Source organism: Glycine soja, chromosome 4 (assembly GCF_004193775.1).
Source record: "Glycine soja cultivar W05 chromosome 4, ASM419377v2, whole genome shotgun sequence".
NCBI classification, from domain to species: domain Eukaryota; kingdom Viridiplantae; phylum Streptophyta; class Magnoliopsida; order Fabales; family Fabaceae; genus Glycine; species Glycine soja.
Genome location: NC_041005.1, coordinates 32,963,137 through 32,985,287, shown reverse-complemented (window position 1 = coordinate 32,985,287; position 22,151 = coordinate 32,963,137). Strand labels below are relative to the sequence as shown.

Sequence of the window (22,151 nt, the reverse complement as noted above, 5' to 3'; positions counted from 1 at the left end):
TATAAATTATTTTATGTAATTTAAAATTTTAAAAATTTAAGCAAATTTATTTTTATATAAAAAATACAAGTTTTTATTTTAATTATAAAGTAATACATTTTTAATTTTTAATTTTTGAATTATTTAAATATTATTTCAAAATTTCATAATTTGTATAAATTATATAAAATAATTTTTTATAAATAATATATATTAGTTTATGTAATTTTTTTTAAAAAATTATAATGAAATAAGATCAAATTTAGAATGATATAAAATAAAATTAAAAATATTTATAATTATTTTTTTTTAATTCATAAATTTTTATAATTCAAAAAAATTAATAACTAAATTATATAAAATAGTATTCATAAATTAATTAAATAAAAATAGTGTTTTAGTTGTTTATTATCTTATTTTTAAATAAAAGATTATGAATTCATATTTTTAAATTTTTTTTAATTTTTGATATTATTTAATTTCATGTCACATAAGCGGAAGAAATAAAATTATTTATTCTAAAAAATAAAATGGTTAAATTTCTTGATTTATAAATAAAAAAAATCATTTAAAATTTATAAGAAATTAAAATTACAATTTAACTGTTAAAAACTTCACTTCGCCACGTGGAATTCGAATTTGGTTTTAGATTCTTAAATTTGTTATTATAGTTAGATTATTGATTATTATAGATATATATATATATATATATATATATATATATATATATATATATATATATATATATATCAAATTAAAATTATTGAATAAAACATTACTAAATAATATAAGACTAAATTTTAATGTTTTTCTTGTAAACGAAAAAGCGTTTCCAAATTTTTAGCTACTTGCTTTCCCAACAAAAGGCTGCTTGGCTTTGGAATTGAAAATTGGAAGCAGACATGTCCTTTCTGTAAATCCAACTAATTCTATCAAATTCTATTTCTCATAAATTCTCAAATTACCATATTCCACTTCTTCTCCCGTAGGTCATATCCTTCAATTCCTACACTTGTTACACAATTTCTTGAATTGGATTTGGAGCCAACCCTTCACATTTTCAGGTATCCATTTCCCAGATCTTCATCAATCAATCATTTTGGTTTTTCTTTCGCTTCCCCACTCCCAATTACATTGCCCTCAAACCCTGGATCTTGCGGAAGCCTGTAATTTGCTAACCAAAGTAACACGAAGTAGTTAAGCAGGGTTGTGCTTGGGTTGTAGCATAAATTTCTTGCACTTTTAGCGTTTTAGAATAAAACCCAATTCTCAAAATTCCACCTTTTCATTTGGGTCTCTCAGAAATTAAGCCTGGTTAGCCAATGAATGTGACGATGCTGCTTTTGTAGTATGAAGCTAGGGTTGTTGTATGCAATTGTTGTGTTAGTTTTTTGGAAGATATGAGTAGGTTTCCTTCGTTTTCAGTGAGAACAGAAGTGAGTCCGAGTGTTGATTCAGAATCATTGCAACGATGGGTTGTTGCCTTTTGTGCTATAAGGTTTGATCTTGAACAGGGCCAGCTTGTAGAAGAGTGTTATCCACAGGGGTGTTTTTCCCATGATGAGGAGCTTGAAATTGCTTATAGTTCCTTTCCTGATTCCGTTTCACAGCACCAAAACCAAAACCGATCCAGCATTCACGATTGTATCTTCTTTTACCGAATTCACAGGCACCTTAAGAAGTCCCTAGATGAAAAGGGTGTCGCTGATAGTAGCAATGCTTCTAAATTCTTGTATGGTTATGTGTTTAATAGGCAGAGACACGATGAGCGGTTAAAGCGTGGTGGGGAGCAGAAGTCCGTGGTCATTTTGTCTTATAGTCCTTATTCAAGTGTGTTTAGACCTTTGTTGCAAATTGTAGGTCCTTTGTTTTTTGACATTGGTAAGAAAGCATTGGAGCATATTGCTGCTTATGTTTCAAAATGGCCTGCTCCCCTTCCTGGTAAGGTGATGGATCTTCCTATTGGAAATGCAACCCTTAAAGTGAACTTGCCACCTGCTCACGGTTTGCCTGTAGAAGGTGAATTGTCTTTTGAAGAGGGTGCTTCTTCTGTGGCACCTTTTGTTCCTAATAGTCAGCCAGTCCCACAAGGTCTTTTTCATGATTCAGATATTTTTGGATCGTTCCGAGGGATTCTATTGCAGCTTTGGCTGTTGTGGGAGTTGTTGCTCATTGGTGAACCGATGCTCATCATTGCCCCCACACCTCCCCAATGTTGTGAGGCTGTAGCTAGTCTTGTGAGTTTGGTTGCTCCATTACTTTGCAGTGTTGATTTCCGTCCCTATTTTACCATTCATGACCCAGTGTTTGCACGTTTAAACTCAATCCAAGAAGGCCAAGCTTTCCCCCCGATGATTTTAGGGGTGACAAACGTGTTCTTCCTCAAAGCACTGCGTAACATCCCACACATTGTCTCAGTTGGAAGTCCTCCTCTTAATTCGAACAGGCTTGCCCTTACAACTAGGTCTTCTACTGGCAGAGGTTCTGGCAGACCAGAAGGTCTTGGGTTTCAACAACTTTCCCTAAAGAAGTTCTCTCCTTCTAGTTTATTGAGTGCGGTTAGGCTGCGGAGAGATGGCCCTCTATGTCTCATGACAGAACATAAGGAAGCCATTTGGAGTATATATTCTGCAACAACTAAGCCAGATACTTCTATCTTAAATAGGCTTATAGATGCTGGGGTGTCACCAAGAGTTGAAGAGTCAATGTCAGTTGTGAATAATGAGATATTACGGAGACACTTCTTGGAGCTCACAACAAACTTTTTGGCTCCTTTTAGCCCATACTTTAGGACTTCAACACCATTAGAAGGATCTTCTCCTTATGTAGATCCTCCTTCTCTACCTCCATTCAATGCCGATGAATTTCTTGCAAGTTTATCAGCAAGAGGTCCAGGGAAGTTTATATTAAAGCGAATGAAATCTAACTGGCTTGACTTATACAGGTAACAATTTTGTTTGCTCTTTTTATCATCATGTACTTCCATTTGTCACCAACCTCTTTGTAATATAGTATTTTACATTATGACTTTGCAATAAATTTGCAGTTCCTTTTAGATTTATGATCTTCACATGATTTGCTTGAATGCTCTCATCAGGCGATTCCTGAATGGACCCAACTTTCTGCCATGGTTTCAGAGAAGGCGTGCTGTTGCGGAACAAGAACAAGATAGATTATGGAGACAAGCAAGAATGAAAACCGACATACAACAACTTATTTCTAGACTGTCTGAATTGGAAATTGTGGACTCCTTCAATGTCATAGAGAGACTTCTCCTCAGAGAAATACAGGTAACCTGCTTTCCTAGGATCCTTAAATAAATGTATGCTGTTGGTTGACCAAGGCTTTATCTTTGCCCATCATGAATAAAGCATGCTGTATCCATATATATTTCATTAGTTGTTGTTTTCATAAACTTGTTTTACTGTGTAATGTTGTGTGTCAAGGATGACCACACTAAGCCTTTATTTATAATGAGCAAATAGGATCAGTATTGATTACATAGGATCAATCTAATAATGACTAATGAGTAATAAGGACTAAATCACTAATTACTATCTAATCATAAATAACAGAATAATATGTAATTTTAACATTCCCCCTCAAGCTTGAGCATATACATGAATCAAGCTTGTTACAAATGTGGTCAACCAAATAGAAACTAAAGACAGTTTGCTGGAGACGCGTCACATGTCTTTTGTGTGAACTTGACGTGCCAGGGCCCTGCATGGGCCCGTGTGCGGCGGTGTTTTGAGTTGGCTGTGCACGTGGATGGTGTGACAGTCTTTGACGATGACAATGGGTACTGTTCACCCGTGAAAAAAGCACAAAGATCCAAATGGGATGCCTTGAGCCGGAGGGAGAGAAGATCAATGTGACCCTGGCCGAAGATGTGTCACGCATCGTGTGCATGAACTTCACACACCAGGGCCCCTGCATAGGGTCGCGTGCAGCGGTGGTTTGAGTTGGCTGGGCATGTGGATGACGTGATAGTCTTCGACGATAGGCTATAGTGGTTGAATGTGACCTTAGAGAAAAAGATGTTGAAAAGTCTACCAAACGAAGGCAGAGCAGCAAAAAGGTGTCGAAAAGTCTACCAAAAGAAGGCAGAGCAGCTGCACAGCACTGTTTACCATGAAGAGGGGAAGAACCAGCATGAGCCATGTTAAATGAAAACAGAAACACAAAACGTGATTAAAACAAAGTGTGAAAAATAAGGCACGACAAACAAAACAGTCCCGGAATGGCCCGAAACTGACTGGGCTTTGTGTGCCTCAGTTCAGGGACCCTGGCACCGGAAACAAAGGCTGGAAATATGGCTGGATGTGCTGCCGCATGCCGGAACAGTTGGGTGCTCAAATGTGGTTAGGTGCGCAAAGGAAGAATGTTGTTTGGTGTGCAAAGGAAGGGCGTGTGAAAGAGCATTGAAGCTCTGATGAGATCATCGCCACCACCATCGTGTAGATCAGTGGATGACAATGCTGGTGATGGGGCACCGCACGGAAAGGTCACCGGAGCTCTGGTGGCAGCAGTGGCGGCTGCCAGAAAAACAAAAAAATCACTGGAAAGTGGAACGATGAGCAGAAACAGTCACCGGAAGACGGGAGACAATCAGAAAGGTCCACCAGGGACCTATTTGTCCCTGGTGGAGCACGGGTTTTCGTTATTCCTCTCTCAAGAAGAACCTAGCTGTGATATCATATAACAGTTCATTATTCTTAATGATGTGGATCGATGATGTGATGATGTTTTTGTTATTCACATTTGCAAAGGACTTAATGCCTACCATAATACATCCTGGGTTATGAATATTATATTACTGGGACTTTATTATTTTTATTTATGTGATGTTTTATCCAACTAGACAAATAGTCAAATTGAAAGGCAACTAATAGAGTAAGACTGATGCTCAAGTTCAAACAGAAGCATATGATAACTGTTTGATCTCTTCTCCTGCTTTTCCCATTTTGCATTTAGGTTTCACAAAGTCATCAAATATTGATCTACCATTAGGAGCAGGGAAGTTAATTTTTCATCCATATTTGCTTGAGTTGTGTGGATGCTCAGGTTTCATAGCATTCCAAAGACTTGTTTGGGTTGATTTCTGTAATATTTCTGTTCAACATCTGGGGACATAAGAATAACTGAATCATGAATTTTCCTAGAACAATCTTGCATATGGACTAAGGCTTTTAATATTCCTCTTTTCTTTCTTGTTTTTGGCTGTGTGAGGAGTTAGATTCAAAATTTTACAGTATAAGAATTGCTTTTCCATGTAATCTTTTCCTTATTATGGAGGTGTCTACTTTGATTCTGTTCTGAATAGTGGTGGAAGCAAAAATTTTGTGAAGGGTGCCAAAGCAAACATATAGCATGAAGAAACTTTTCAACTCTCTTTTTCTTTTGCTTTCCTTGAATTTTTGTTCTTTTATATTGTATATCTTGTATGATAATGTAGGTTATATCATTTGCACAAGACTTCCCATTAACTAAAGGATTTGAGTGAGGGTCATGAACATTGCCTCTGGTTCTGAGTACCATGAAGCTATGATATTAACAAAACTCAAATGATCATATTTAGTGAAACATGTAGAAACAAAAAAGATACATAAGTTTTCAAGTACTATTACAACTGACTTTTGAATTAATATAACTTATAATAAGCTATTAGCCTATTATAATTCTTGTACTTTGGCTATTGTTACATGGATGTCCTGTTAAGAGAAAATACCCTTGAATTTAGCTGTTGACTTTACATTTTTCACCAGATTGTGCTTTTTGCTGAGAGAAACTGTAACATTATTGTATCTGTGGAACCATGAGAAATGCTAGCAACACACTCTCTAACACAATTTTGAACACACCCTCTACTATTGGTTTAAATTTATTAGAAATAGTTCAGAAATAGATTTGATAATAAAGCATGAGTGTCTCACCACCCAGCTGAAACTTCCCATACATATATAATAAGACCAAAGGTCAACAAGTACATGAGATGAGAAGGTGCAGACTGCAACCCCCTGATCAAACAGTTGCAACAAGTGAAAAGAGAAAAGAGTAGTGCAGACATAAAATAATAACACAAAGGTACATGTAAAACACATAAAACATATATTAATCTAACAGAAATCACAATTTTTTTTGGGTCTCACTTCTTATTTAAAGAGTCTCTCTCCTGATTTTATAGTTTTTACTTTTTAATAAATTTTAACAAATAGTAGAATATGTGTTAGAAAGATTGTGTTGTTAGCATTCCTCACAGAACCATTTTAATAAGGACTAAGGATATGATTGGTCCCATCCCATTTGTCTGTTGGAAGCTTAAAGTGATCATTTCTGAGCTCTGATGTTAATCTGTTCCCGTGGAAAAATGCACCTTATACGTTGGATTTCTCTTTCTACCTTGATGCTGGGAATTACTTTGCTGATGTTACTATGGGGCAAAAAGTCTCGTGTGGTCTGTGCCAAGTAATATATCTACATTTGGGATATTAAGAATCAAAACTAACAGATTTTCTTTCTAACTGGACTTTTGATCTATTTAGAAGAGTGATAAGTTAATTGATGTCTTGTTGAATGAGTATATATGGTGGTCAGAGGCTCAGCCTTAAATGCTTCATTTCTATGAACCAATAACTGCTTTCATACTGGCCCATAGTTCATATCTTTTGGTTCTGAAACCTTCACTGCCATAGTGTGAGGTGAAACTTAAACTTTGCTTAGTACTTCCTCTGAAACTCAAGTCAGTGTTAACTATTAAGTGTGAGTTTTATAACCTACTTGGCGTGATTATAGGTAGAGGCATGAATGGACCAACCCTAGATGAAAGCTAGTATGCTCAAGCTTGTACAGTTAAATATACCAAGGTGCTGTGCTGAAATAAGACTAAAAATTTGTGCATAAGCTTAGACGAGCCCTTGCAGTTCATAATCAGTATTTTGTAGATGTCTACTTGCGCATGCATATACTATAGTTAAACTATTATACAGATGATGGGCATAAACTTATTGAAGCCTAAAGATAAAGAGTATACTGGGTGCCTGGGTGGTGATGTGCTAGGCTAAAAGCACGGAATTTGGTACCCTTGGCCAAGTTGTTTTAGTTCACTTAACCTGGTTGTACAGTGCAAATACAAGTCTTTACTCATTTAAGAAATTATTACAATGTGTATATGCTAGTTAATATCTTGAGGTTTTCGGGCTTCCCAATACAAGAATAAAGAATCAGCTGTAAAACTTGATTAAGAATCAGCTGAAGACCTTGGAGCTCACTAAGAATAGTGTGATTAGAAAACTTTTCGCATATTGATAGATTGCACGCTTTTTACAAGGCAACGAGGAAGAGGAGATGAAATGTTATAACCAACTTGTTCAATTGTTTTAAGAATGAAAGACTCAGAATAGCTTCGTAGTTGTCAAATGTTCTATTGTATACCCTTACTTTTTCCTGGACACAGTGGACATATATTTTTCTGTGATTTCATGTGTGATTCAGACTATTTGCTAATGAGAAAGAGATTGTATGTTGGATACCATGAAGCTTAATGTGAATTGGGATGAAATTTTGTACCATATCTAAAGCCTTCCACACGTTTTCATCATGGAAGCATACCTTTACTTTTGAATAAAGAACAATTGATGTTTGGTTCTGTAGTATACTACGTGTCATGTGAGTTAAAACTATGAACTTGATATTTTGGAGGGCTTAACTCGTCTCACTCAACTGAGACTTGCATATATAAATAGGAAATAAGTACATGACAAGATATGAAAAGATAGGGTGCAGACTGCGGCCCTTGTACAGCAGAGAAAGAGTGCAAAATAAGAAAGATAATAAAACATAAAAAAAACACATTAATCTAACAATGTGCAAGGCAGCACATAAGTATCTGTTGCATAATGTGCTACAGGACATTACACTCCTGATCATAGAATTATTTATGCTTTAAAAATTATTTTCAGTGTTTTTATTTAACTTAAATGCAATTTATCAGCTGCAGCAATCTGGAAAGAGTGGCATTGATTCTGTGGCTACCTCTCAGAAACTAAAGGGAGACCTTAGGGCCATTTTCAATGTTCTTTCAAAGGACATGCAACAACTCATGCTTTCAAACCCTGAAAGGGCGTCCCTTCTGCAACCAAGTCCAGAGTCACCAAAACTTCCAGGGCGTCCGCTCATACAAGTTGCGGTTGGGTCTTCTACATCACCCCGGTAACGGTAAAAACAGGAAACCGGTGGTTGAGGTATATAGGATCTCCTTGTGCTTCTGAAGGACAAATGAATTCTTGGACTACTTCCATCTGATTGAGAGAAGTTCTCTGATTCATGACAACTAATGTGGGGTAAGACTCTTTGGTGCACATCTTAAAAGCTTTTCAAGTCACTTATTTGCTGATTCTTCAAATAAACAGCTGCACGGTAAACAGCAATTTGTGTTGATCAATACACTTCAAGCATCCGGTGTGGCGTATAACTTCTCTCTCGGCAAATGTATATGGAAAGTCCTTTTGGTGTTAAATTTATGAGGTTTTTCTTATTGCCTTTTTTTTGGCAGAAATTGAGGCTTCGTGTTGTTTATGGTCTGAAAAGATCAAGCTGTAAATTATTAACTGTATTAGCTTTCGGTAGTGGTCTCTCCCAAATGGTTTACAATTCCATATTTTTTACAATGCTTGTCTTTGAGGCCCAAATTCATTTACATTGTATTTTATCTAGACTCATTAATATTTTACGGGAGAAATGCTACCAACACATGTAACATTCTTTATTATTGGTCGATATTTGTTGGATATTGTTCAACAATCTTTTTATTGTGTTTGTTTATAGGATAAAATATGTTTCTTGTCCTTGTAAAATTATCAAAATATGGATTTCATCTCTGCAAAAATTTGTTTGAATTTTGTCCTCACAAATTTAAAATGTATTATTTTTGGTCCGGAGTTAGGCTGGGTTGATCCCTACACCTACATGTCACCCTTTTATTCGTCCAATTGTATGTCACCCTTTTATTCGTCCAATTGTTTGCTATTCTCTTCTTACAATTTTTGGGGTTTTACCCCCCCCCCCCCCCCCCCCCCCCAAATTGAAAAGAAAAACAGTTGCAAATTTCAACAAATCAGAGTCTTCTTGGATCCAAAGCCATTCAGAAGCCCATCTAAGCAGCCCAAAAAAAATAAACTGTAAACATCGCACACTAAAAGCACTTTAGAAAAATTCCACATCCATGGTCGGGGATCACTATATAATTCTCCGTGATCACGAAGTTGTGCGTCATTGTTGGAGTGTCGAGGGGTATTTCGACATCCGGTGACTTCTCTCCTCTGATGAGAGACAGAAGTACCTCACGAACTTGCTTGTGACGTCGTAGCTCAGCCTAACGAGCTCGATGCAAGTAGGATTGACCTTTGAATGCGGGACCATGGAGAAATTGAGTTGGTCGTGGAAGCCGTAACGACCAATTGTTTCGAGGTTGTTGGAGGCGGTGATTTAGAGCTTGTAGGGAAGGTTGTCCTCCGACATGATGAGAAGTTTTCTGTTGAAGAACACGAGGCCAGTGTTGGCGGCGCCAATGCTGTTGCGATGGTCGACAATGCCGCAAGGGCCTCATGCATAGAATAACATCAGCCTCGCAATGCTAGAATGCCCATGGAGTTCACCAATTACTTTCATGATTGGTCTTCAAATCCTGCATTATCCTTGTATCAATTATGATTGTAATGCTAGTGTATATCTGGTATTGGCATCCCTGGAATGTTTTGTAATGGTTAGGTAGATTTAGTGGGTCAAGTGTAGATTCTGTATTGTGACAGAAAGGATTTTCGATCTTTCTTGGTGGGTGGCCCTAAGCTATTCTATATTGGCAAAAGAATAAATATTTTGGGCAAACGTTATTCTCGGGGGCAACGTTCCTTATGCTTCCACTTAACTGATGCCATTCTTTTTTCTTTTTTAGGACATTTGTTTGTTCAAATTTATCTTCCAATTTGTAGCGATTTTTTGCAATTTGTCGGGAGGTTTTAAACCTAAAAAATGATAAGAAAAAAATAGACAATAATTAGACTAATAAGAGAATGACACATAGGTACGGGATCAACCCAACCTAATTTTAGGCAAAAGAAATAGTACATTTTAATTTTGTGAGAACATGAGACAAACCAAAATTTTCATAGGGACGAATTTTATACTTTGGTAACTTTACAGGGACCCAAAACATTTTAGCCTTGTTTATACAGTTGAACAATTAATTTTCTACAGTAACAAGAAAGCAACAGCTACTTTTGTTTTATCACATTTTTTATGTAACTTTTTTCTACTCCTACCACGGTTTCACCTTTTATGCAAACGTAAGAGGTATGCTTTAAAACACTTATGATGTGTTTGTATTAATGTTGCTTTTCGTTCAATGCAGAAGTAACAATTTTATCTGAAATTGGCTTCTCTACTGTCCTTTTCTCAGCTGTCCCTGCGCTATCCATATAGTTGTGTTAATATTTAATTTTGTGATTCAATTTTAAAACTGTGTGATTTTCAAGGAGCAGCACAGAGACAACTGGAAGGGAATTGCTAGGGGCACCCAACAATTTTTAAAAAACCCAAAAATGCCCTTGAACATTTTTCTTTTATAAAAAGCTGCTTTTTTTATTTCATGGTTGCTTTCTGCGTTCTCTCCTGCGTTTTCTCCATTCTGGTGCTTGTGCTGTGCGATATTTGTCCGTGCTGATTGTGCTTGTGTTCTGCTTTGGTGTGATATTTGTCAACTAAGGTACATAGCTGCTTTTCTGTGGTTGATTGTTTATTTTTGGTAGTAGAATGGTGTAAGCGTTTCAGATTCGATCCAAGAAATTTTCTTCCGGCGATGACATTACTGCGGAAGAAAAAAACTTCTTCTGTGGAGTCTCGCAGAAGACGTCTTCCGCGAGACTCCACGGAAGAAGGTTTCTTTCGTTGTTTAAATTACACCTGCGGAAGAAAGCTTCTTCCGTGGAGTCTCGCGGAAGATGTCTTCCGCGAGACTCCACGGAAGAAGCTGTCTTCCGCAGTTGACATTACAACTGCGGAAGACTGCTTCTTCCATGAGTGCTCACGGAACATGTCTTCTGCGAGACTCCACGGAAGAAGCTTTCTTCCACTGTTGACATTACAACTGCGGAAGAAACCTTCTTCCGTGGAGTAATTCGTTTTATGATTTTTTAGTTTTAAGATTATTTTGAATGTTATTTTGGTTAATTCTATTTGTAATTTATGTGAAACATAAAAATATATTTGTTGGTTGAAGTGCTGATTTTTTTTGCCTAGGTTGAAGTATTTTTTGGTTAAATGAGCTTTGTAGGTTATAATTTTGAAATTATGTAATTAAAAGTTGAATTTGGTTGTTGTTAAAATATTGATGTATATGTAGATTAAATATTTGTGTGAGGTTGTCAAATGTTGAATTAGTTTGATATTCATAGTTTGTAAATTTTTTTGGGTTGCTGTATTGTTCAAATTATTTAGTTGAATGTTGAATTAGGTGATAGTTATATTTTGAATTAAGATGGACGAAGATCAATGGGCATATTACAGTGCGATGTCCGAAGAAGTTGATATGGATTTTCAAGATGAAGAAGATTGTGGTGTGAATGAAGCACATGTTGATTGTTCAGATGCTTTTAATACTTCTCAGGTAATCATGTCGATCAGTTTTAATTGTTTGATCTAATGTATGATTTGTGTAAAAATTAATATGTCGTGGTTGTGTCCTAGGTCTTTGCAACCCGAGAAGATGTTTTGAAGTGGGCTCGAATGGTTGCCCATGAAAACGGTTTTGTTGCAGTAATTATGAGGTCTGATACATATACTGGTAGCAGAGGAAGAACTTCATTTGTGTCAATTGGGTGTGAAAGGAGCGGTAAGTACAAGTGTAGGAAGAAAGAATTTGTTAGAAGAGACACAGGCACTAGAAAATGTGGTTGTCCCTTTTTGATTCATGGAAAACCAGTGCATGGAGGTGAAGGTTGGGCGGTGAAACTGATATGTGGGATTCACAACCATGAATTGGCGAAGACCTTAGTTGGACATCCATATGTTGGGAGATTGACAAATGATGAGAAGAATATCATTGCTGATATGACGAAGTCGAATGTGAAACCAAGAAACATCCTACTAACGTTGAAGGAGCACAACAGCAGCAGTTGCACCACAATCAAACAAATCTACAATGCAAGAAGTGCATATCGTTCTTCAATCAGAGGAGATGACACTGAAATGCAACACCTAATGAGGCTCCTTGAACGTGACCAATACATTCATTGACATAGATTGAAGGATGAAGATGTGGTGCGTGATTTGTTTTGGTGTCACCCAGATGTAGTTAAGTTATGTAACACATGTAATCTTGTTTTTTTGATAGACAGTACCTACAAAAAAAATAGGTACAGGCTCCCATTGCTTGACATTGTGGGGGTGACACCAACCTGGATGACTTTCTCTGCTGGGTCTGCATATCTGGAGGGTGAGCGCGTGAACAATCTTGTATGGGCATTGAAACGGTTTTGAGGCCTTTTTTTAAGAAATGATTGCCTTCCTGTTGTTATTGTCATAGACAGAGACCTAGCCCTGATGAATGCTGTGAAAGTTGTGTTTCCGGAGTGTACGAATTTGTTGTGCAGGTTTCACATGGACAAGAATGTGAAGGCAAAGTGCAAATCGCTAATTGGTCAGAAGAATGCCTGGGACTACGTAATGGATAGTTGGGATAACCTGGTAGATTGTCCTTCGGAACAGGAGTTCCCTGAACACCTTCAAAGGTTTCAAGTAGCGTGTTCCCCATGGCCAATGTTCGTTGACTACGTATGTGAGACATGGATTGTCCCACACAAGGAGAAATTTATCTTGGCCTGGACAAATAAGGTGATGCACCTAGGCAACACAACAACAAATAGGTATTTAAATGTTTTATTATTTTAGTCAAGTTTCTTTTAATGATTGTTTGGAACATTATTGTTATTAATTTGTCTTCTCTGTTGTGTGTTTTAAATGTAGGGTTAAATATGCTCATTGGTCTTTGTAAAGGGTATTACAGAATAGCGTTAGAGACCTCTATAGTGTTTGGGATGCAATGAACAACATGATGACGCTGCAACACACTGAAATTAGAGCATCATTCGAAACAAGTACGCATGTCGTTGGTCATGTTTTTAAGAAAACCTTATACAAGAGGCTTCTAGGAATGGTGTCAAGGTACGCTTTAAATGAAATTTAGGTTGAGTTTGAGCGTGTACGTCATTTGAAAGACAATCTGTCTTCTTGTGGGTGTGTCTTGAGAACCACGCTAGGTCTTCCTTGTGCATGCGAGCTACAAAGGTATGATGGTGGCAGCATCCCACTGGATGCAGTCCATATGTACTGGAGGAGACCTAATTTTTCAGACCAGGGGCTATGTGAGGCCGAAGTGAGCATCAAGGAAGAGATTGATAGAATACATAAAAGATTCGAGGAACTTGATGTTTACGGGAAAGTTACCTTCAAGAGTAAACTCTGAGAATTCGCGTTTCCCGATGAGACCTCTATGTGCCCTCCTCCAACAAAGGTTAAGACGAAAGGTGCCCCGAAAAAGGTAATGAAAAGAAGTGAAAGATCGACAAAGCGTGATCCATCTTATTGGGAGTATGTTGATGCTTATCATTCGATTCAAAACAGCAACACCTCAGTCAGACCCAGTGCATCATCTTTTGAACCATCGAAGCCAGCAAGGATGATCCCCATGCTGGATCAATTTCCGCCATTTATGCATGGTTTCATTGAGGATGTTGTTGATGTGAAAGCGGATGGTAATTGTGGATATCGGTCAGTTTCCGCTTTGTTAGGTATGGGAGAAGAGTGTTGGGCCATGATGCGTAACGAATTGATTAAAGAACTTGGCAAATGGTCGCAAGACTACATAAAGATCTTTGGTGGCACGAAGAGATATGAACAACTAAGGTTGTCCCTACACGTGGATGGGTTATCCAAGGTATGTGTTTTATGCTTTTTATTTATATAAATAATGTTTACATGAGTGACACGTGTATTTGTTTTGTGATTTAGGTTAGTATGGACAAATGGATGGATATAACGGATATGGGATATGTAATTGCGTCAAGATATAATGTAATCCTTGTATCATTGTCACGACAACAGAGCTTCACATATTTTCCTCTCAGAAGTCGACCACCGGCCGATTCTGTTGTGCACTGCATGATATGCGTCGGTTATGTGTTTGGTAGTCATTTTGTTCAGGTCCATTGAAAATTCGTTTACTCAAATAATTTCAATTATTGAATGAGTTGGTTTGTTTGTTTAAGTTATTATTGTAATTTCACTTACAATAGGTTTATCTGAAAGATCGTTGTCCCTTTCCGCCTATGACGTTGTTGTGGTCAAGCAATGCGTATCCGGAGGCAAAACAATGGCCAACTGCATATGTAGGTAGAATGCAACAATTCTTAAGCCTAATGACAATTAATACAACGCATGTAGACCTAAGCGGACACTGAACTTGTAATATTTATGTATCTATATTTACATTGGATTTATGTTCATGTAATTAATGAATTGTTCCGTGAACAAGTGTTAGTGTGTCAAATTGTTATATTTGTGTTGAATTGATGCTAGTTATATGTTTCTAACAGGCCGAAAACCAACTTTTTTATTTTTGGTGCCTCGGTTTGAGGTGCGATTCGATGGAACGGGGCGCTGCTTTTATTTTTTTTTGTTCCTTGACGTGCAAACATGCCAAATAGCGGCCCTAGACAGTCTCAAGCGGCTCCCACATAATTTTAAAAAAAGCCCGAACAGGGGTACTTAGGCATGTTTCTAAAAGGCCCAAAACCAACTTTTTTATTCTTTACTGTACGTATATATATGGTTAAAATATATAATTTCAGAATAGTTATAAATTTTAACATTTAAATTACAAATTAAATTTTAATAACAAAGCAAATTTGGATAAATTAATTTTATCTCACTTTCAAAATGGTTTTTCATCAATTTTTCTTCTAAAAAAACTAGATGTACTGAAAACAAAAAAATAGACATGTTTTGATTATTTTTTTAAAGTTTCTTAGTGACCATAACATTGTATTACTTTAACATATTTTTTCCAACATGACAATAAGTTTATTTTACATATTTTTTTCTTTAATAAAATTGTCATGTCATAATTTTTATTTTTTATTTCCATATTTGAATGAGTGGAATAACATTATTTTCAACATGACAATTTTTTTTCTTTTCCTAATATTATCTCCTTGTTAAATTATTTTATCTTCTTTATTTTATATATTCAAATACCATTATAAATGTGATTCATGTGTGTGGTTTATATTTAAATTTCAAACCATATATTTATAGAGAGACAAACATAAATCATAAATGATGTAAGTAAATGTGTTTTATGACATACATAAACAAATACAAAAATTAATAATTTAAGTACAATAAAAATATAAATCCTAATCTATGCGGCGTCTCTGGCGCAGCCTAAGACTTCCATCTGTGACGTTACCTCTAACTCTCTTCAGACAGCGAGTCATGATGTCATGTAAGTCAATGCCCTCAATGACCATCCTGAGGTTGATGACCCGCTCAAAATCCTCAGCAATCGCTCCTAAATCCTCAGCCATCCCTTGACATCCTTTGCAGTGAACCTGTCACAGCCAAAATAACAAAGTCAATATCACATCTTTAAAAAATTTAAATTATGAAAAACTACAGAAGTTATGCTTACCACTAAATGCGTAGGGAGATCGGTCACGACTGAAACCTCGGGGATGGGTGGCTCGACGAACTCCTCATAATGAGGGGGAGGCGGATGTCTCGGTGCAACAGTCTCCTCGGTCCGCGTGATAAATGGGTGCGATATCCGAAAAAACCACTCCATGTAGTCTGACGCCACCTGTCCAGGAATTACACAGAGCTCCCCTGAAGGCACCAAATGGTCTGAAAAATGCAGCTACCGGTCATCTATATCATCACCCGTCAAAGAATCACAAACCGGCGGCGGAGGGACCATCTGAAGGTAGCCAAACTGTCGAAGAACCCGCTCAGGTCAAACGTACACCACAATCTGACCCCATCTGAGCTGGCCGATGTACGACGATATCAAGTCAAAGCCCTTGACTCCCCGGTGCTCACCATAGGGCATCCAGCACATGTCAGTCACAGTCAGGGCATCCAAACGTCTCTGATACGGGTCTCCCTTGATCCCCGTCATATGAGCCTTACCCGTAAGCCATTTGCATGCCTGTGGGCTCCCCTTATCATAAGCATCATGAACGACGGATGTATGCTCTGTAGGAAAGTGCTCGTATATCCAGCACTACAAACACATAGTCAACATCAATAAAAAAAAGAGATTCAATGCTACTTCAATTTAAATTATCAGTGATAATACGTACCTAGAGAAGTGTAATATAACCGCCCAGCTGCCGTGTAGAGGCCTGCGATGCGTCGTTCAGATGCTCGTACATGTGGACTAATACAGCTGCTCCCCAAGCGAATCCCCCTGCCCGGGCCAGGTCCCTGAAAGCCTCCAGGTGCATGACATGTACATGGGTTGAACTCTTGTTGGTGAAAAGAGTACAACCCACCAAGTGGAGCAGATACGTGCAGGCTGCTACAACCCATCGTCTGGCCCTGCACTGGCTCTCATACAAGTCCCGAAGCCACCCCAATCGGACATGAGGCCCACCAGCCTGTCGGGTCTCAAATGTAAGCTCCTCATGATTGACCTCAAGAAGCTCCATCAGTAGACCAATGGCGTCTGAAGTAACCAGCGGCTCGAACGTATGCAACGCGCCAGTGATGGGAACGTGTAGGAGTGACGCCACGCCATCCAACGTGATCGTCAACTCGCCTACTGGCAGGTGGAACGTGCTAGTCTCGCGATGCCACCTTTCGATGAAGGCGGATATGAGTCCAGGATCAGTGGTGATAACAGAACACCTGATCAGTGGACTCAATCCGGTGTCAGCAATCAACCCTTCGATCTCAGGCGTTGGTCTCCCAATTTTATCTACTTTTCTACCGTGGGAGACCAACTTCGGATCGGGTCGTTCCTAAATTGAATAACAATTTATAATAACGTGCATATAAAAAACAATCCAACTACAAATAATTTTTATGTAATTAGTCAACATTAAAAACTACGTACCTGTCCACTCCAGATGCTGTGTGCGGCATGCTCAGCAAAATCGGTCAAAATCGATGGGTCGCGTGGTCCACTGGGGAATCCCTCATCTGCAACAGGTGACCCCAAGCTCCCATCAATAGCCACTCCCTCTGTCTGAACAGCATCGGCGGCGCCTGTCATCTCTGGGGTGGCATCAGACACATGAGGAACATCCTCATGCTGTAACATCCCATTTTTTTCGTTTATAAAATTTTAGAGAATAATGATATTTTATAATTAAATAAATAAAGAAAAATAGTTATAATAAAATAATGGTTTGAGAGAAAATAAGAAGGGTATTTTATTATTCATTTGATGGAGAAAAAATAGAGTTTCTTTTTTTATAAAATAATAAAAATAAATAAATAAAGTAAATAATAGGTCGTGAATACCCCTAGTTATAAATAGCGACATGCTAGGTCAGTTTTCAGACTGACTTCTCAGCCTCTTCTGCCTACCAATTTCGTTTTTTCTGTCTTCCTCTCCCAAAACCCTCTCTTTTTCCCGCAGACCATCAAACTTGTCTCAGAAAAATGACGATCTTAGACTTATTCACCGTTGGATCGTCGTGAAATTTAAACAGCATGTTCGAAATCCATTTCCGAGCATTCTCACCGTTGGTAATTTTGATATCACATCTGAGCTAAGAGAAATGTCTCTCGCATTGTAGCATTTTTCTTTCCTGCAGAAACCCAGAGCTGTCTTGGTAAAACTACAATCCCCATTTTGTTAACCGTTGGATTGTTGTGAAATTTGGATATGTTGTTCTAAATTCAATTGCGCACACTTCCACCGTTGGGAATTTTGAAATAATATTCGCGGAGGGAGAATAAGGAATCGCATGAAGACAGTACAAGTGGAGGTTTCAATCTTTTCTCCGTCTCTCTGACGTTTGGGAATTCTATCGGAGCAGTCAGAAGAATAACTGAAGGAATCTCAGGGAACCGCTAGAGATGTTACTATCGCTAGCTGAAGACACGTGAGTCCGCTCAAAGGTAAGGGATGAGTTTATCGCAATTGAGAGTTAGAATGAACATGCGTAGGGATCCTTAGAGAACTAAATTTGGGTGTATTTTGGGATGTTTATTGAATTATAATTTTTCTTTATGATTATGAATACAATATTATTGTGTTCTATGTATTAATTGATGTCCTGATGAGAATTGATTGATAAACTTGAGTGCTCTTGATGTCTTTGTGTTAACCAATGATTTTGATTAATTGATTTTGATACAATTGTGAGGAACTATTTCAGAGGTTTTACATTCCATGTTGTTATAAAATCTTTTGTATAAATTGTTATGTTGAGGTTATGAAATGATGATTCAAACTGTGAGTATGCGATAAATTGAACATGTGACGGATGATGAAATACATGTGTATTGAGATGAGATGTGTGTATTGAGTTGTGACCTATGAACTATGCAATCACACAATTGTAAGACCCTTTAAAATGATTTTGAAAACAATTGAGTAGATGTGTGTATTGCATAGTTCATAGGTAAAGTGTATATGATTCATGAGGTGTGATAACATGTTAAATTGAGATTATACCATTGTGATTGAGATTAAGTGTATGTGATAAATTGAGTATGTATATGATTGAGATATATATGTGCATTGAGTTGTGAACTATGAATTGTACAACCACACGATCATAAGTCCTTTCAAGGGCGACGAGTTAATGCTAAGTCCCTTTTAGGGCGACGAGTTGATGTTAAGTCCCTTTTAGGGCGGCGAGTTGATGCTAAGTCCCTTTTTGGGCGACGAGTTAATGTTAAGTCCCTTTAAGGGTGACGAGTTAATGATAAGACCCTTAAATGACGACGAGTTAAAATTATTTTGAGAACAATTGAGGAGTCGTGTGTTTTGTACAGTTCATAAATAGAGTCTGTGTGCTAAAATGTTTTCTGGGTTGGACCTGAATCAGGAGGGAGAGGCCCTGACGGACTCTTCGGAGTGTAGGCCTTGCGGGTCACACGGTTTGAGTGCTCCTTTAAGCCTATGTTGATCCCATATGGTTGGAGCATTCTCGCAAAACACTATGACCCTGACTGGTCTCCATATGATATTATCTAGTGAGAGTGACTTGACTTACTATTGTGTGGTTTGTCTTGTCATGTACTCCTAGGCACCCGACGAGGTTTTTCACTGACATGGTACCACATTGTATATAGGCTTGAGTCTTAGCATAACTGTTGCATACACTTGCTAATTGTTTATTATGAAATTGATGTGTTATTATGTCTTGATCGGAGTGTGTGATTCTTGTGTATTGTGATTGATGATTGAAAAGTGTGATTGATGAATGACAAAGTGATGAAATAGTGTGAGATATGCTAAGTAAATTGTATTTGGCTACTATATGTTGTGTTGTTTCTCTCTAGTAGTTAGAAATGTGATAACTCACTCCCGGTTTGCTGTTTGTGTTTGGATCCTGTGATGATCTTGAACTTTGTGTTCGAGGGAGCAGATGAATAGGTGGATGACAATGAAGAACCTCATGCTAGAGGACATGAGAACACCACGCTCTGATAGGATGTGACATTAGGATATAGGTTCTATATTAATTGTATGAAACTTAGATGACCTTCTTTGAGCCGAAGTGAATTTATTATTTATTTAGAAAAATTTTATGATAATGTTAGAAAAGTGAATGTGAGCCTTTTACCCATTTGAAAGGCTTGTATTTAAAAATGTTTTAAAAATACTTTTAATTAATATTTGAATTTTTATTCCTTTATTAATATATATGTGAGGGGTAGAGGGTGCCACACATGCAACTGAGGCACATCCTCAGGTCTCTCTGTGACGTCCTCACGCAGACGAACCCGTTGCCTACGTGCTGAAGCAGTAGGCCTGCGACGCCGAGGAACATCAGCCTCATGCGCATCCTCACTAATGCCTCTACCTTTACCTGCTCCTAACGCACGACCTAAACCTCGTGTTCTAACCATGATCTGAAATCATGAAGAACATTTATTTTTTTCGGTCAAATTAAATATTCAAATAATTGGTAACATAGCTTTGTCATTACAAATTTGTTCAAACACATGTTTTGTATGTTTCTTACTAATTTGGTCAAATTAAGTTTTCAAACCTCTATTTGCATGTATGGTTGAAAAATTTGTAGGGCCTTTTGTTAACAAGGATATATCTTCATATCTAATTCTAATGCCACTATGTCCAAATGTATCATTTCACGACTAATACAATTTAGTTTATGTTGTTTCACTCAATTGGATGGGTAAGGTGCGTGTAATCAATTGGATGGGCATGTTTGTGATTCACCAGTTTCTACTTATCTCATATGGTATTAGCTTTGAATTCTCATGCTTATAACAGTGCTTAGATTGTGTAGGTATCAGATTAGACAAATTTGTTTTCAATATCAAAAGAATTCCCATTAAGTATTTAAGACATCTTATTTTAGAAATCAATTTATCTTTGTTTCACCTCGTTAATCCACTTTAAGATAAATTATACTTTTAATTGTGATTTAATGATCAAGTCAAAGATCAAACTCCAGATCTTAATTAAAAAGATTCAACTATCAAATCACTTGTGTTAATAACTTTTAATTGTCATTACATTATGTTGTCATGCGTGAATTGATGTCAGTATTATTTAACCAAAGTACACATATGCACATTTACCTGATATATGTGGGGGGGATTAGAATATAGAATGTCACTAACAAAAATTTAGAATCAAGTACTGAAAATATAATTAATGGCGTGTCTCCATTTGAGGAGTTCTTCTTCCCCTAACACTCAGTTTTTTAGACTGAAATTTATGTTTTGAACTTCCAATCATACATATAATAAGCACATTGTGATAGTCTATAGTATATGCCCTTGTATGAGGTTTAAGCTTTGTACAAAAGGTACCTATCTTTAACATTCACAGTTGTAAAATTTTAGGTTTAGTGGAGTCTTTATAATTTTGTCCACAAATGTTTGGAAAGGCAACAACAGGGACACAGTCATTTAGACATCCTAACAATTCAATTTAGACATCCTAATGCATATATAAATCACACCAAATATAATTTCAATTTACATACAAACGCAATTTTTAATAGCAACTAAATAACACAAACTAGCTAATAATATGAACAAAATCAGGTATAATCTAAAAAAAGAGCAAAAAAAAAACAAAATACACAGCAAAACATGATCCGCGGAAGAACTTCCGCAGGATCTTCCACGAGAAGAAAATGTACCCTGCGGAAGAAGCTTTCGCAAGTTCTTCCGCGACAACAAAATGTAGCCTGCGGAAGAAGGTTCTGCAGGATCTTTCGTGGGATCCGCAGAAGATAACATTCTTCCGCTGGATCACGCGGAAGATCCTGCAGAACCTTCTTCCGTTGGATCACGCGGAAGATCCTGCAGAACCTTCTTTCGTTGGATCACACGGAAGATCCTGCAGAACCTTCTTCTGCAGGAATCTGCGGAAGAACCTTCCACACTTCTTCCGCATGACCCCGCGAAAGAACACCTTCTTCCGCTACAGTTCCCAGAAGCCACTTTCAGACGCGCGGAAGAAGGTTCTTCTCACGGAAGAACCTTCGTCTTCAACCTCCACCACCACAGGTCACTAATGTCATCTATCCTAAGGTTCCTACGGCCATTTACGCCATTCAAACAGATACGAGGAGGTTAGAAGACTAACCTTGATGGCGAAGACACGAAAAACAACTTCAATGGAGGATGCCAACTTCAGATGAAGGGAACAACAACTTCAAATGAAGGGAACCAAATTTGAAATGGAGAAGGAAATGAGGGCGCGGAGGAAGAAGGGAATAAGCCAATATCGGGGAAGAAGAAGCACGAATGGAGATTGCTGGGTGCACGGGGAAGAAGAAACAAGCGTGGAAGCAAGGGGAAGAAGAAACAGGCGCGGAAGAAGAAGTGTTTTTTTTTTTTAATTACGTTACTTTTATTTTTTAAATGAAGGGTATTTTTGGTACTTCATTGAATTG

At 37.5% G+C, this 22,151-nt stretch overlaps 2 protein-coding genes across 6 annotated transcripts; one reads left to right on the top strand and one right to left on the bottom strand.

Annotated features, from left to right (window-relative positions):
• The first annotated feature begins 838 nt into the window (after positions 1-838).
• On the top strand, positions 839-8,834 carry LOC114409602 (protein DENND6A-like). 5 transcript variants are annotated; one of them, XR_003666130.1, is made up of 4 exons: positions 844-2,923; positions 3,077-3,269; positions 7,973-8,321; positions 8,391-8,834. XR_003666130.1 is itself a non-coding variant. In XM_028373110.1 (3 exons), the coding sequence occupies exons 1-3, from the start codon at positions 1,380-1,382 to the stop codon at positions 8,192-8,194; spliced, it is 1,953 nt and encodes a 650-aa protein (XP_028228911.1). In that variant the 5' UTR covers positions 841-1,379; the 3' UTR covers positions 8,195-8,834. The 5 variants fall into 5 exon arrangements, 2 of the variants coding, with proteins under 2 accessions (XP_028228911.1, XP_028228910.1); XR_003666132.1 differs by lacking the exon at positions 8,391-8,834 and having other exon boundaries at positions 839-2,923; positions 3,117-3,269; positions 7,979-8,103; XR_003666131.1 differs by lacking the exon at positions 8,391-8,834 and having other exon boundaries at positions 839-2,923; positions 3,117-3,269; positions 7,973-8,016.
• Positions 8,835-15,449: 6,615 nt separating this feature from the next.
• LOC114410750 (protein MAIN-LIKE 2-like) lies at positions 15,450-17,356 on the bottom strand. The gene is made up of 5 exons (XM_028374684.1): positions 17,150-17,356; positions 16,437-17,054; positions 16,052-16,315; positions 15,725-15,892; positions 15,450-15,644 (listed from the first exon to the last, which is right to left on the bottom strand). Exons 1-5 carry the CDS (start codon positions 17,354-17,356, stop codon positions 15,450-15,452), a joined length of 1,452 nt encoding a protein of 483 aa, XP_028230485.1.
• Between the last annotated feature and the right edge of the window lie 4,795 nt (positions 17,357-22,151).